This window comes from Microcaecilia unicolor, chromosome 6 (assembly GCF_901765095.1).
Source record: "Microcaecilia unicolor chromosome 6, aMicUni1.1, whole genome shotgun sequence".
Taxonomy (NCBI): domain Eukaryota; kingdom Metazoa; phylum Chordata; class Amphibia; order Gymnophiona; family Siphonopidae; genus Microcaecilia; species Microcaecilia unicolor.
Window position 1 is genome coordinate 140,844,208 of NC_044036.1, and position 15,639 is coordinate 140,859,846.

Here is a 15,639-nt window from a genome sequence, read left to right on the forward strand (position 1 = left end):
CCATTTCCTGCAGAAAAGAAAGACCTACCCTTTTACCCGCTGTGGTAAAAGGGGGCCTCAGTGCACATCAAAAACACATGCCAACGCTAGCGCAGTCCCCCTTTTGCCGCAGCTTGGTAAAAAAGACGCAAAGTTAGGTGCAGTTTAAAGAATAGTTCTTAAGCGCAGGGGTCACGCGTAAATTTAGACACATCCATTTGCACCAATGAAAAGTGCAAATGCCTCGCCCGAATTTATACGCGGAACCCCCCTTATTCTATAATTATATGTGTCACTGGAATCCACACCCACCTTGTGCCCCAAAATGCCCATGACCATCCTATTTTTGCACCCCCGTTTCCAGGACGCAAGTAAAATTTAGGTGTGGATTACATGCCTAAATTTATACACCTTAATTGATTTCAATTAGCATGAATAATTGCTTGTTAAAAAACCAATTATTGGCACTAATTGGCTTGTTATTCAATTAAATTGCGCAGACAATTTTTGACGACTTTTGTAGGATTAGGAGGTAGTGTTCCAGAGAAGCATCAGCTTTAGGAGTAAGTATCTATGTCTTTTCATTTTTTGTTTCAGTTATTTTGTGATGTTTTGTTTGGTTAAAAAGAAAGAAACAAACAAAATGAAAAAAAAAAAAAAGTGAAAACAGAACAAAGGGCCCTGTTTACTAAGCTGCGCTGTAGGTGTGCTAACGTTTTAGCGCACACTAATGCTAGAGACACCCATAGGAATATATGGGTGTCTCTAGGAGCGCACAAAACGTTAGTAAACAGGGTCCAAAATTTTGTCCTGGTTGATTAAGGTCTATCTACCCAACTTGCAAACCCAAATGTTCCCTCTCACCTATGGGTTTACATGGTCAAAATGGGAGTAAAAACGACTGGAGGATTACTTCTACCACATTTGAACCATTTAAACCAACAGATGGGGTAAGAGGCAGGGGGGACAGACAAAGGAGTAATTTACTTTCATGGGTTTGATGAACTATAAGAGCTTTTTAAAATAATTCTATCGGCAGGGAAGTCCATTTCAAAATGAAAACGTATTCCTTTTTTCGTTTTATTTTGGAAACAATGAAATGAAACAGGAAATGTTCAGAGCTAAATGGGCTGCGGTAGTGTAGACACGTGTTTGGGTGCGCGCAGAATTATTTCTCACCACATCTACAAAAAAAATGCCTTTTTTTGCTGAAAATGGACGTGCGGTAAAATCAAAATTGCCACACGTCCATGTTGGGTCTGAGACCTTACCGCCAGTCATTGACCCAGTGGTAAAGAATCCGAGCGGTAATGACCTACGCGTGCCAAATGCCACTTGGCGTGCGCCCCAAAATAAATTTTTTTCAGACGCGCATATCGGACAGGCGCCAAAAATGAAATTACTACAGGAGCCATGTGGTAATCAGCAACTCCATTTTGGCTTGCGTTGGGCGCACGTAGACACTTACACGGCTTAGTAAAAAGGCCCCTAGATTTACTTGAGAGCTGATCCCGCTGTATTCTTAAGGGAAACATTCTTGGTAGATAAAGTTTGGATGCTTCATTCATCAAACTCCTGATAAATTCAGTCCCGATGTCTGTCTGGTGGTCACGCTATGCTAGAATAAATATGTAGTGAGCCAGTGCAAGGGAGGAATGGTCAGCTGGAGGCTGTTTATTGACAGGTATTGTAGATTTGGATCTGTTGGTTGATGGCACCCAGAATGTCCTTCATTTTGTCCTCCAGGCCATCTAGCTGTCGTGCCTTCAATTCTAGGATTCGCTCATTTCGCTCATACTGGCTTTCCAGTTCTGTAGCAAAGAGAAAGAGTAGTGTGAGATCTAACAGAGAATACTCCAAATAAAACAACGTTCCCAGCACCTCCGCTAGACCTGTCTCACCATTTAAACGTTTCAGCTTGTTGTGAGCATCTCTCAGCAGCTTCCTGGCTTCAGCCCGAAGTTGATCTGCTTTTTCTTTTGCTTCTTTCATGCCTTTGGCTTTTCGGTCCATGAGGTCCTGAACGATTTTATATTTGTCGCCAAGCTGCCCATCTAGTAGCTGAAATTCCCCCACCACCACACAATAAGCAAACAAAGCGTGAGTTAAAAATCTGGTTGATATTTTTGTTATACCATCTAACAGACTCTGGAGAGGGTAAAAATGTACTTTAAAAAGGAAAGCAATTCAGGCAGCTTAAGAGCTGTAAGCCAGGAGAATGGCTACAAAATCTTTCATTGGGCTACTGTGGCCCCAGATAGATGATTTGAAAATGATAACGGGCAGGGACCTCCTCTCATATGAGAAAAGGTAAAAGAGGTTTTTGAGACAGACATGGGGAGGCCACTTGTGGCCTGGATTGGCCACTGTTGGAAACAGGATTGTGGGTTAGGTGGACCATTGACTGTTCTTATGTTCTTTGATGATATGGGGGATGCTGTCGTACCACAGAGTTCCTGAAAGGATGGAAGTTGTTTAAAGCTGTAGATATAGCATAAATATAGATCATCTGCCCTTTCTGGATTCAGATCTTTCTGGCCCAAAGGAAAAATAACATGGCTCTCAGCTTGGCTCTTGGACAGGGGTAAAGAGCTAGGAAATAGATCACAGCTACACCCTGCGATGCCCAATGTACTCCTTGAACGTTTTGCCCAGATCAAAACACTATTATTGCTATAGCACTTATAAATGTAGGCAACACTGTAGAAATGCAAGTAGGAGACAGTCTTTCTTTGCAGAGCTTACAATCTAGTCAGCATCACTAAGATCCTCTCAAGGAATATCCCTTATCATATGAGGTAAACACAATGGGCTTAAAAAAATTTCAATAATCACACCTGACCTAAAGTATAACTAAATAAACTAAAAAAAAAAAAAACCAAGATCTAAGTGTCAATTTAACTCATAAAATTGAAAAATAAAATAAAAACCTTTTTAAAAATATATAGTGTGTGCTGAGAACCTTGTGCTATCCGAACAGGGCAGCACCCACCAATCCAATTATCAGACTGATTTCTTCATTTGAAAATCATCAGATTTACAGATAAGGTTTTTGATTAAGTATGACTGTCTTCGTACTGTTCGCTAAAATAAGTCTGTGATTGGTAACATTTTGCCAAGAGCTTATAGCAAAATTTGGTGACATACCAGCTTCAAAGACTCTAATTTGAGAGACTATTTCTATATCTCTGGGACTATCAGCATCAATAAATAAGACTGAGATACGGACTTTATTATCTTTCAGTGTGCAATGATGGGATTGGTGGGTGCTGCCCTGTTCGGGTAGCACAAGGTTCTCAGCTGTCACGTTTACAAAGCTGGGACTGGGTTTGTGAGCCCTTGGGCCACTGCCTAGGAGCGGCAGTGGCAGGCAAAACCACCCCACGCTAGAGACAGGGCAGATCTCTGACAAACAGTTAGGCTTCACCTGCACCTGGCCACTTTTCACCAAGAGTTGAGCTCCAGGCTTCAGTTGGCCGGCAGGACTTACTGGACAGGGCAGGACTGGATAACAGCTGGGCAGCACTGGGACAGCAAGGCAGGGAAAGGATAGGCTAAAGGACAGGACTGAATGCTGCGAGCAGCCACTGAAACAGGAAACAAACACAGCTAGACAGGAGACTGAACTGAAAGCTGCAAGCAGCCACTGAAGCAGGGAACAAACACAGATAAACCCAGAACTAGACAAAGACATACAAACAAGACACAAGACTGGGAAACAAGCAATACCCTAAACTAAACATAGACTAACTAGAATAGGCAAGACTTCAGGCAAGAACTAGAGCAAGGAAACAAACTCAGGCTGAAGTGCAAAAGCACCAACATACCAGGGCCTTAGACGCAATGCAAAGGCAAAGCAGAAAGGTTTCAAAATGGCTAATAAGCCCAGCAGCAGCTGAGATTCAGCTGCAACAATCACCAGGCAACTAAGGGTGCTGTGCAGGTTCAAACAAAACAAGCAGGTCTGGCAGCCTGGAAGATCCGGACTGGACTGGGCTGAAATCTGGAACGGGTGACAACACACAGACAATCTAATGCAGCCAGCACACAGAGACAGAACTAACTCACAAAGAACAGACAGAAGCCAGCTCAGAAGCTGACCACAGGAAATAAGGTGAGTCTGAGAGGGGGCACGGCCACAGACGTGACATCAGCACACATTATATATGAAAAAAAAGTTTATTCTTTTCTTTCCTTTTTCAATGTATGAGTTAAATTGACATCTAGATCTTCTTTTTTGTTTATCACATGAGGTGATATTTGCCAGCCTTCTCTGGTAGCTCCCGTACTCCTGGAAAGTCTTAACGCAGGAAGCAGGTGAAAGCCTGTCTCTTCTTCAAAGAATTTAATGAAAGAAGCAACTAACTAGCTCAGGAGTGTCGAACCTCAGCCCTCGCCAGGTCAGGTTTTTAGGATTTAAACAATGAATATGCATGAGATCTATTTGCATACAGTGGAGGAAGTTCACGCAAATAGATCTTATGCATATTCATTGGGGAAATCCTGAAAACCTGAATGGATTGCGGCCCTCGAGGACCGAACTTGCTAGTCACGCACACTCCTTCTTGAGCTGAGATCATTTTAATGCACCTTTTCTATGTGCAATAAGTTAATCACCCTTATTTTCTATCTAACTCCTGTTATTCTATAATGTATCATCAGAGCATCAGATTATATGAGGGAGGCCATGTCCATTGCTCTGAAAATCTGTTGTTCCCAATGACTATTTTTGTGTGTGTTATTGCATTTTTTTAAAAGAATTTTTGTCTGTTGCTTCTGATAGACTATATCTTATCTGTCTATTTATTTATTTATTTATTGCATTTGTATCCCACATTTTCCCACCTGTTCGCAGGCTCAATGTGGCTTACAGTGTATCGTTATGGCTTTCGCCTTAACAGATTAGGTACCAGTTTGTATTACAAAGCATAAAGATTGAGCATGATAAGATTAACAAATTAAATACTAGTTTGTATTACAGAGCATGCCAGGATAAGCATGATAAAATTAAGCAAACAAATATAAGAGGTAAGCAGTTCCACGTATAGGTACATATAGGTCTAGAGGTGGAGGATTATTACATTTACAATTCTTGATTATTGTGATATGCCTTGTTGAAGAGGTAGGTCTTTAGAGATTCACGAAAGTTGGTTAGTTCGTGGATAGTTTTAAGGTTAAGCGGTAGTGCATTCCATTGCTGCGTGTCATATGTTCTACCTCCGCTTACACCCTATGCTGTTTATTACAATGTTTTATTGCTCATTGTTGTTATATACTATGCGATACCTTGTATTGTCATTTGAGTATTTTTACTGCTGTAATTGTCTGTTGCTTACATGCGGCTTATTCTTGCTGTACACTTCCTTGGGTGAATTTCTTTGAAACGGCAGTAAATAAATCTTAATAAATAAGTAAATGATAATAAATAAACGTTACCTGCTTGGCTTCATTGGCTTTGTCCCTTGCTGCAGTTGCTGTTTCCTCTGCTCGTGTGGCTGCCAGGCTGTTATTTGCCCGTTTCATCTTCAGAGCATCAATCTGTCTGTCCAGCTGCCCCACTCTATCCATGGCATCATTGAGCCGATTCTCAGCATTGGCTGTTCCTGATTGGATCTGAAAGGGAGAGGGGAAGTTGTGATATTGTTACTAAATATTTGCCTTTTCCATGAAATACGAACCAAGAAGTGAAAGAGTGGAAAGTAAGTCGGAACACAGCATATAAAACCAAGAAGTCCTACACGTGGGAACATCACTGACTACGTTTCTCATGGACCAGTGGCATCTCCACATGACAGCTGAAGACTGAAATTTTGCTTCTCTTATTTGCATAGCAGTGATGTCCCTGTATGTTCTTTCACAAAGATTACGACTGGGATTTGTTTGCATTTAAATATTTGAAAGGTATTAATTTGCAAACAAATCTTTCCCTGAAAAGGGGAAATGGTAGAACTAGAGGACACAAACAGGTTGCAGGTGGGGGGTCGACTTAGGAGTAAGGTCAGGAAGTACTTTTTCATGGAGAGAGTAGTGGATGCCTGGAATGTCCTCCTGCTGGAGGTGGTGGAAACAAAAATGTAACAGAATTCAAGAATGCATGGGATAAACACAAACTGCCCGTTATTTAGTGCTATTTAACCGGTCAGAATAGAAGCTGACTGGATAAATAGAACTTAACCGGCTATCCCTCGATATTCAACAGGGATAACTGGTTATCCTCCACTGTATATTCGTAGTTAGCAGATAACCGGTGATATAACCGGCTATCCACAGATTTTTAAACTGGGTTTGGCAGTTATATTTGGCCGCATCAAACCCTGGTATATCTTCAGCCGGTTTAAAGATAACCAGCTATGTGTGAATGTCGACATAGCCAGCTAGTTATCTTCAAACCAGCCGAAAAAACCTGGATATTCAGTGCCGGTCACAAGAAATGGCCCAGCATTGAATATCCGGGTTCAGCACAGACCGCAGGAGACAGACTGCCTATCTCCCACGTTCTGAATATCAGGGCCAAAGGATCCATATATGGAAACAGAATGGAATATGCATGAGAGTGATTTGCATACAATAGAGATAGTGCATGCAAATTTATCTCATGCATATTCACAGTGGGCATCCTGAACCTCACTAGCTAGGTGTGTCCTGAGGACAGGGTTGAGAACCTCTGCTCTGAAGGGAAGTCAGCCAGTACCTATTTTCTTTTATAGAATAGGCTCCAGATAGGGGCCCTTTCAGGGGTAAATTCTCAAGTGTACAGCAATGCGTACGTCTAGCGCTGTAGTAGTAGTAGTAGTAGTAGTAAAAGGTCACTGAAATGTAGGTGCCAGGATGATGTACGCTAACTCCCAAATTTGATAAAAAGCACTGAAAATTGCGCACATGCCCTCATTTGCATGCACAATTTAATTGAACAAACTAATTAGCACCAATAATTAGCTTGTTAAACAATTATTGGCACTAATTATATTTGAAATGCACGTGCATAAATTTAGGCTGCAAATCTGTGCCTAAATTATATGTGCAAGTCCGAAAAAGGTGGGCATGGAAATGGGGGGGGGGGGGGGGGGGGGGGGGTCATGGGCAGATTGGGAGCATTCCTAGGATTTACGTGCATAATTATAACATAAGGGGGAAAGGTGCCTAATTTAGGCACGATAAAAGATCAATAGAAGTGATATGGGATATTGGTAAGTGACAAGAACTACACAGGCGAGTTGGCGGGTTTACTACCACAAATGCTGTGATTGGTGAATATTAGAAAAGAATACATGCAATTCTACTAAAACTTGAAGGAACTGGTGTATATGTGCCTGATTGAATCATTGAACCCACACCATCTTCAGGAACATCTTGCAGTGTATATGGACATGAATAGATAACGAGAAGCAGTAACGCTACAAAAAGAGACGTGAATAGTAGTGACTTTTCATTAATCTAATGTTTGGTGGGGTTTAGAACTATAAGAGTGTACTGATTCAATATTGTTCACAGCGTGTTGGGGTAACCCGGTATGATATAATATTGAAGATGAAATAGTTGATTAATGATTTAAGAGAGGTGTGAATAGTCGGATGAATAGATGGGCAAGAATGTGTGCTGAATGAGTATGAGTAGTGTGATTTAATGAGTGGTTTTAAGTTATGTGATATTTAGATCTATATGATACAAAAAGTAGATGAATAAACAAATTTGCAATTATACATAGTTGTGTTGGCAAAATATATTGCATCTAAAGTTAGGCACGATTCCCGGGTGTGTTATTCAATAAACCACACCTAACTTTAAGCGCGATTGATGGAATAGAGTTTTTTTCAGCGCCGATTTTTTAAGTGCCATATATAGCCCTAAGTGCAGATTCTATAAAGGTAATTGTGTGCACACCAGGGGCGTAGCCAGACTTTGGCGGGAGGGGGTCCAGAGCCCGAGCTGAGGGGGCACATTTTAGCCCCCCCCCCACCGCCGCCGCCCACTGGCTTCACCACCACCACCAACTTTGACGACCCCTGCCGCCGACCCTCTCAACCCCTCCCCCCCACCGCCAACCCTCCCCCGCTGCCATCGTCGCCGTGGGCTACCTTTGCTGGCGGGGGACCCCAATCCCCACCAGCCGAGGTCCTCTTCTTCCCGCAAAGGCTTCATTCTGTTTCTGATGTCCTGCACGTTGTACATGCAGGACATCAGACTCACAGATGGCTTTGTTCTGTTTATGTGCAGGATGTCAGAAACAGAACGAAGCCTTCACGGAAAGAAGAGGACCTCGGCTGGCGGGGATTGGGGTCCCCCGCCAGCAAAGGTAGCCCATGGTGACGACGGCGGCAGCGGGGGAGGGTTGGCGGCAGGAGGGGGGTTGAGAGGGTCGTCGGTGGGAGGGGGGTCAAGAGGGTTGTTGGCAGGGGGTCCAGGGCCAGATCTATGGAGGCCCAGTCCCCTGTGGCCCCACATAGCTATGCCACTTTTGCTCACCTGCTGTTTATAGAATACTAGCATAAATGTGCATTTACACACCTAATGTTAGGCCTGAACACTTATACCACCTCAGTGTAGACAGATGTGTAAACGTGCGCTCTGGAATGCGAACAGCAACTTAATAGAATAGCAGCTAAGGGTAGCTTCACATGTAAACGTTAATTGGTGCCAATTATCAAATTAAGTTACATGCGCAATTTACCTTATTCTAGAACTTGTGCGTGCAATGGTTAAATATAAATGCCCCTTTAGGAAATTGCTCAGCTGACTTCTAAAACTGCCCAAGGTTCTATGCACATAGCTCTGTCATTTACATTGCAGATATCTCAGGTTATGAAGACTTGCTTCTTCTTTCTCTTACGTCTCAGGTCTGTCCGTAGTTTAGTAGACTCAGCTTCGCTTTGTTCCTTGTTCTATGCATATATTAACTCTCGCTGTGACTACTGTAATTCCATTTATGCAGGTATCACCAAGGCTAACTTAAAATGTCTTCAAATACTTCAAAATACTGCAGCTTGTATAATTTGTCACACAAGTTGCTATGATCATGTTTCTCTGTTGCTGCAACGCCTTCACCAGTTGCCTATAGAATTCCGAATAAAATACAAGATTCTTATAATTACACATATGGTTCTATACACTGCCCTTCTTACCTGGCCTCTCTGATTGTACCTTACGCTCCTTCTTGTACTCTCCATTCACTTATGTATAATAGGCTTGTTATACTTCACCCTTCTAAGGCACGATGGGAGTCTACTTGATCATCTGCACCTGCACCTTTCCTGCACCTTCTCTCTGGAACTCACTTCCTCAATATCTAAAGTTAGATAATTCTTATGCTTCTTTCCGAGCCTCTCTGAAAACCCATTTTTTCAAACTAGCTTTTATTATTATTATTATTTATTGCATTTGTATCCCACCTTTCCCCACCTATTTGCAGGCTCAAAGTGGCTTACATAATGTTGTTAACAATGTCAATACAAGATATCAGATACAGTTAGTATTGTGCATAGATTAAGTAGGGAAGATAGAGGAAGGGAGAGAGTGATCGGGAATTATATAGTTGGATTTTCATAACTGATTGGGTTGGTGAGGTGAATTGATGAGTTGTCAATTATCGGTTTTCATTGTAGGCTTTGTTGAAGTATGTCTTCAGAGCTTTGCGAAAGATAGTTATGTCATTGATTGCTTTCAGGTCTATGATGTCCTTACCGGTTGAATTTCTGCGATGATGGTGGGGACGGGGAGAGGGAAGCAAGCGTATGCAAGTGTTTTTATATATTTGTTTTAGACTTTAAGCTGCATGTTTGTGTGTTGTTTGACTGGTCTTGAGTGGTTGTACTTTCCTATTTATTTTATGGCATTCCTATTAGTTAATTAAGTTTTGTTTATCGTATGTATTATTTTGCGCACAAGAGAAGCGGTATAGCAAACTTAAGAAATGATAAAATGCTCTTCTACATAATCAATTTGTACATGAAATGTTCTCCTATATGTGCAGTTTTTAAATAAATATTTGCAGGGACCATATAAACCAATCTGTGACCCCATCCCCAAGCTTGCCAGTTACTGATGCTGTACAGTGGGGCCATGGCTCTGGTGGCCCACCCCATCCCACTGCCTGTGAACACCTGCATTTATTTTTCTGTGACCTTCTCTTTTCGTTCTTACTGAGGCGAGCGCCTTCTCTGTGTCTCTGATGTCACCGGCTGCATTCCGGATTGCAGCCTCAGCTGCAATTTGGGCACGCTTGGCGTCGTCCAGTGCCTTCTTCACAGTCTCAGCTGTGGTCTTCACGTTTTCAGCACGTGTCCTGCAACATGTGAAAAGAACATGTTTAAATGTAGTTTTAGAGTGCTGAGAACAACAGGTTTTGGAGGCATTCCACTTAAAGACCCCCAACCCCCCCCCCCCCCCCACACACACACCTTACCCATGAAACGGAATATGAGAAAGTATGAAATTAAACAAAAGGCCTGATTTACACAGCTTTGTTTCATTTGTGCTCCTTATATATCAAAGATACAATTTATGATTGATATCCGTATATTCTAAAGGAAACTTTAGGTGATAGGCAGGACAGTTTACAAAATTCATTTACCAAGGTAAATCAGCTTTCTTAAATTGTACCATCTTGTATGTGGGTAAAAGTACAGACGAGGACTAATTTAAGAAAGTGTGGGATAAGCACGTGGGATCCCTTAGGGAAAGGAAGAGTTGGGGGTTACAGAGGATGGGCAGATTGGATGGTCCATTTGGCCTTTATCTGCCATCATTATTCTATGTTTCCATGTAACAAGGCAGACTGATAGGTGGGGTTACACCGGGGGAGGCAGCAAAGTACCTTTGTGGATACTTTATCTCTATGCAAGTTTGAATGGGATATTATGCGCCACGTTCCCTATGAGAACTGCTGGAAAATTTGTGAGTAAAAGTATCAGTGGGCTTTACAAATACCTGCATATTTTAGAATATTAATTTTATCCCAACTGGGTGAAACCTGTAGCAGAGCAATTGATATACATTAGAGCACTAGGCACAACATTCATGCATTTAAAGAGAAGCTCACATTATGCTAATTATGAAACATTGAAAAAGGACTCTCTGTTGTGTCCTTCCATGAAACATGAGAGTGCATTCACAGAGATACTGCTGGTCATTATGGGAACACTCACTTTGCTCTCTTGGCTTCCTGAAGAAGCTGCTCTGCCTTCCTCACGTCCCCTGCAGTCTTGTCCAAGATGGCGTCTACATTGGAAAGACTGCTAACCCTGTCCTTGATCTCTTCAGCCAAGTGACGGATCTGCTGGGGGGAGGCTGGGATCGATAAACCCAGAACATAGGAAGCCACCATTTCAATGCTGTCTGGGTCAGCACCCTCCTCTGCAGAATATACAGAAAAAGCACAAACTAGAAGAACATCACAGGGCAGGAGAAGGAATTGAACACTTTGGGTCCAATATTCAGCCTGTAGTGGCAAATGACTTTATAAGCTGTGGGCTGAAAGAACCCTGGATATTCAATGGTGGGGCACATCCAGCCTCTGGCAATTAATATCCGGGTATCTGTGGTCACCCAAATGTTAACCAGGCATGGTTAACTCGGCAGATGAAGTTAGGACAGCGGTTATGCATACCTACATACTTAACTGGTCAGCAGATTGAATATTGCCACTAACTACTACTACTAATCATTTCTATAGTGCTACTAGATGTACACAGCACTGTACACTAAACATATAAGAGACAGTTCCTGCTCGACTGATTAAAACAGACATAGCACTGAACAAGTGAACAGGAGTTAGGAGTTAAAAGCAGCCTCAAAAAGGTGGGCTTTTAGCCTAGATGTGAATATGGCCAGAGATGGAGCTTGATGTACTGACTCAGGAAGTCTATTCCAGGCACTAACTAGGTAAGTCACAGGCAGCTCTGTCCAAACTCTGCCCCCAGACGCCCCTAACCTAGTTAGGGAATGGCTGGTTGGAGCCAACATTCAGCAGAACCACCCAGGTAAGTGCTGCTGAATACTAGAGGCCGGTCAGCTCAGTTAAATCCCTTTGAATATTGGGTCCTTGATTTCCTCATCACCCTCTTCAGATTCGAGTTTAGCTTACTGGGGAACGTACTTACGGTTCAGGAAGTCCTTGATCTGCTGGATGAGCTCCCTCAGCTCCTTGTTGGATTGATCCATGCGGCCTTTGGCGTCATTAGCTTTATCCAGTACTGCCTGAGCCCGAAGTTTGGCCTTGTTTGCCTTTACCTTTGCTTCAGCTACCTAAAATGTGCAAAAACAGAAAAGGATTAACCAATGCTGATGTGGATAAAGCAGTTGCTGGACCAAAGTGTCCTAGGCAAAGGATGCGTTTGGTGCCCTCCTTCTGTTTCAGGCTCAGGTGCCGGCAGAGCCACAGACTGATTCAAAAAGGGGATGTGATTCTCCCTCTCTTAGCTGCCCCTTACAACAGCTTTGGGTGTGAATGCTGAAAGGAAGTCTATTAAACAGAAGTTTGCTGCGGTGATCACTTCAGGCACTGATGTGCTAAGCATTTTTTCCAGAGATACAATTCAGTATGGCAGGTCCACAATGACGGGATTGCAAAGCAAAAGAAAGTAGAAAAAATTTGAAAGCACTCATTTATTTTTTTAAATTTATTTAATACATTTATACCCCACATTTTCCCACCAATTGCAGGTTCAATGTGGCTTACACAAAACCGCAGGGTAGGCTACGGTTCAGAAAGTATAATTAAACATTGTAGTAGTACACTGCTCGCTTGCCCTGTCCTTTTATCCTCACCTCTTTATTCCCTTACCCTTAATTGATTTGTCTGTCTCCCTGTCTTATCTAGATTGTAAGCTCTTTGAGCAGGAACTGTCTTTTTTGTGTATGGTGTACAGCGCTGCGTATGCCTTGTAGCGCTATAGAAATGATAAGTAGTAGTAGGTTATTAGCATATTGGTAGCATTTAAAACAACAACAGATAACAAAAGATAGTAAAAAAGTCCATGGATTATGCTGAAAAAACAGGTGGAAGTGCATTAGGATGAGTCTGTAAGGTATGTCTTCTTGAACATGGTGGTCTTCAATAGTTTTCTGAAATTTAGATAGTTCTGGGTTGATTTTAGGGTTCTAGGCAGTGCATTCCACAGTTGTGAGCCTATGAAGGAGAAGTTGGATGCGTAGGTAGATTTGTACTTCAGGCCACTGCAATCGAAGGATCGGGAGGAATTGAAACTGTTTCTGGTTGGAAGATCCACCAGATCTAGCATATATTCATCTTTATATACTATTAAGAATGCAAAAAATATTTGATGGGGAAAATTTTGAGGTATGCACAGATTTGATAAAATACACCAGTACGTGCACATATTTGCACCATTGGGGATGGTTCTGGATTTCTATTTGACAGGGCCGCCGAGAGGGGGGGGATAGGGGGGACAAAAGTCCCCGGGCCCGGGCCTCCGGGGAGGCCCAGTGCCGCCGCTGCAGTGTGGCCCGCCCTCCTCGCGCCTCCTCTCCTCGCTCCTCCTCTCCTCGCTCCGGAATTAACCTTAAGTCTCCTTCTTTCACTTCACGCAAGCAGCAGCAGGGCAGGCCACTCCTTCCTTCCGTGTCCCGCCTTCGCCTGACGTAACGTCCGCGAGGGCGGGGCACAGAAGGAAGGAGGAGAGGTCTGCCCTGCTGCTGCTGCTTCCGCGAAGTGAAAGAAGGAGGCTTAAGGTTAGTTCCGGGCCCGGTAGCGGGTGGAGGGGGGGGGGCCCGGCGACTTCAGGTGGGCGGCGACCTCGGGTGAGGGGGGGCCCGGGGGTGGCCTTGACCTCGGGCCCGGCCCCGGCTCTTGGCGACCCTGCTATTTGATAAAGGCATGTTGGTGCTTACGTTGACTTGGTAAAACAGGCAAAAATAGGTGCTTTTTTGGAATGTTCACATCAGGGCTGGGCCAAGGGTATATGACACCCTGGACAAACATTCAGTCATGCTCCTCCCACCATGGGGTAGCTCAAGGCCCTCTCATACCTCCGATGTCCAGCATCTCCCCTTCCCTATCCTACCCTTCTGTAGTCCAGCATCTTCCTTTCCCTACCTCCCCCCACAAGGTGTTGAGCATCTCCCCTTCTCTATATCCTCCTTTCTGAGGTGTCCAGCATCTCTCTCCTCCCCTTTCCTCCCCCCCCCCCCCCACACAATTATCAGCACAATTGGCTTGTTAACCAATTAAGTTGCATGTGCAATTTGGTCGCATTGCCAAATCTGTATGCGCAACTTAGGTGCCATATATAGAATCTGGGGAATAAAGGATTAGAATAATGGCAAATACAGTGCATTACATAAGTACATAAGTATTGCCATACTAGGAAAGACCAAAGGTCCATCAAGCCCAGCATCCTGTTTCCAACAGTGGCTAATCCAGGTCACAATATACCTGGCAAGATCCCAAAAAAGTACAAAACATTTTATACTGCTTACCCCAGAAATAGTGGATTTTCCCCAAGTCCATTTAAGTCTATGGACTTTTCCTTTAGGAAGCCGTCCAAACCTTTTTTAAACTCCGCTAAGCTAACCGCCTTTACCACATTTTCTGGCAACGAATTCCAGAGTTTAATTACCCGTTGAGTGAAGAAAAAATTTCTCCGATTCGTTTTAAATTTATTACATTGTAGCTTCATCGCATGCCCCCATGTGTTTGTTAGTCATAGATTCACTTATTCATGGAAGATAAAGTATAACCCATTTTTGCTATTCAGGGACATTTTCGCTTATGTGCGGCCATGCACAATGTAGTGCAAGTGAAAGTGTGTTCCCATGAGGATGGATATTCATAGAGCTGTGCGTAAGTATTATTACACCAAAAACCTGTATGTACTGTACTTTTATCGAAAAAAAAAACAGTATATAAAATACATTTATAAAATGCACAATATAATAAGTAACTGTTCTTTACAAGAAGGCTACATGAAATGATGAGTTTATGACGTTCACTGTGCACTGTTGCTGTGTAACAGGGTCGCACAGGAGCCTAACCCCTTATTCCCATAAGATCAATAGTTCCGTATTTGCATTTTTGATATTCAAGGGATTTTCTAGGAACCTAACCTGCGAATAGTGAGAACGGACTGTATGCACATAAATGCCTTTTCTATGAGTATGAAAGTATCTTAGCAAGCACTTAAGCAGAGTCTGTGTAGTACATGGGTAAGACTCACGCACACAATGTATAGAATATTTTCCTTTACAGGGGGCACCTAGGTCTAGGCACTGTTACAGAGTTACCCTCAAAATGTTTTCTGTATGTTGTCCTGACCTTCTTTAGGTCCAATCATACCTTTTGGAAAAGCTGCGCTACATCATCCATGGCGCGGCGCAGCTCATCTTCAGCATGGCGAGCTCGATCTAATGCATTGTCTGATGTTGCCACTGCGCCATTGCAATTCAGTCCACCGCAGTGCCTCTTTCCCTCATCGTCATAGCAGCCAGCACCTCCACAGGGGCTCTCAGCGCACGGGAGATCTCCTGGTGCTCCACAGACCTGAAGGAAAGGGAACCAGGCACTAGCTGACATTTTACTTCTGCCTGTGTTCTAGGGACTTTCCAAGTCCAATTATCTGCTCATGTAGACATGTGAGCTGCTGTCCCCTGGTTTAAGCTAAGGATAATTAAAGCAAAATGATAAACATGGGAGAAACATTATTCATT

At 43.1% G+C, this 15,639-nt stretch overlaps 1 protein-coding gene across 1 annotated transcript in view; it reads right to left on the reverse strand.

The window, feature by feature from the left end:
- Nucleotides 1-1,400: 1,400 nt before the first annotated feature.
- Nucleotides 1,401-15,639, reverse strand: part of LOC115472632 (laminin subunit beta-2-like) — a 135,860-nt gene continuing 121,621 nt past the window's right edge. The window contains 7 exon segments of the mRNA XM_030206953.1: nucleotides 1,401-1,790; nucleotides 1,881-2,040; nucleotides 5,416-5,592; nucleotides 10,117-10,258; nucleotides 11,121-11,328; nucleotides 12,075-12,219; nucleotides 15,269-15,472. Coding sequence (XP_030062813.1) covers nucleotides 1,654-1,790; nucleotides 1,881-2,040; nucleotides 5,416-5,592; nucleotides 10,117-10,258; nucleotides 11,121-11,328; nucleotides 12,075-12,219; nucleotides 15,269-15,472 — 1,173 coding nt within the window. The 3' untranslated portion in view covers nucleotides 1,401-1,653.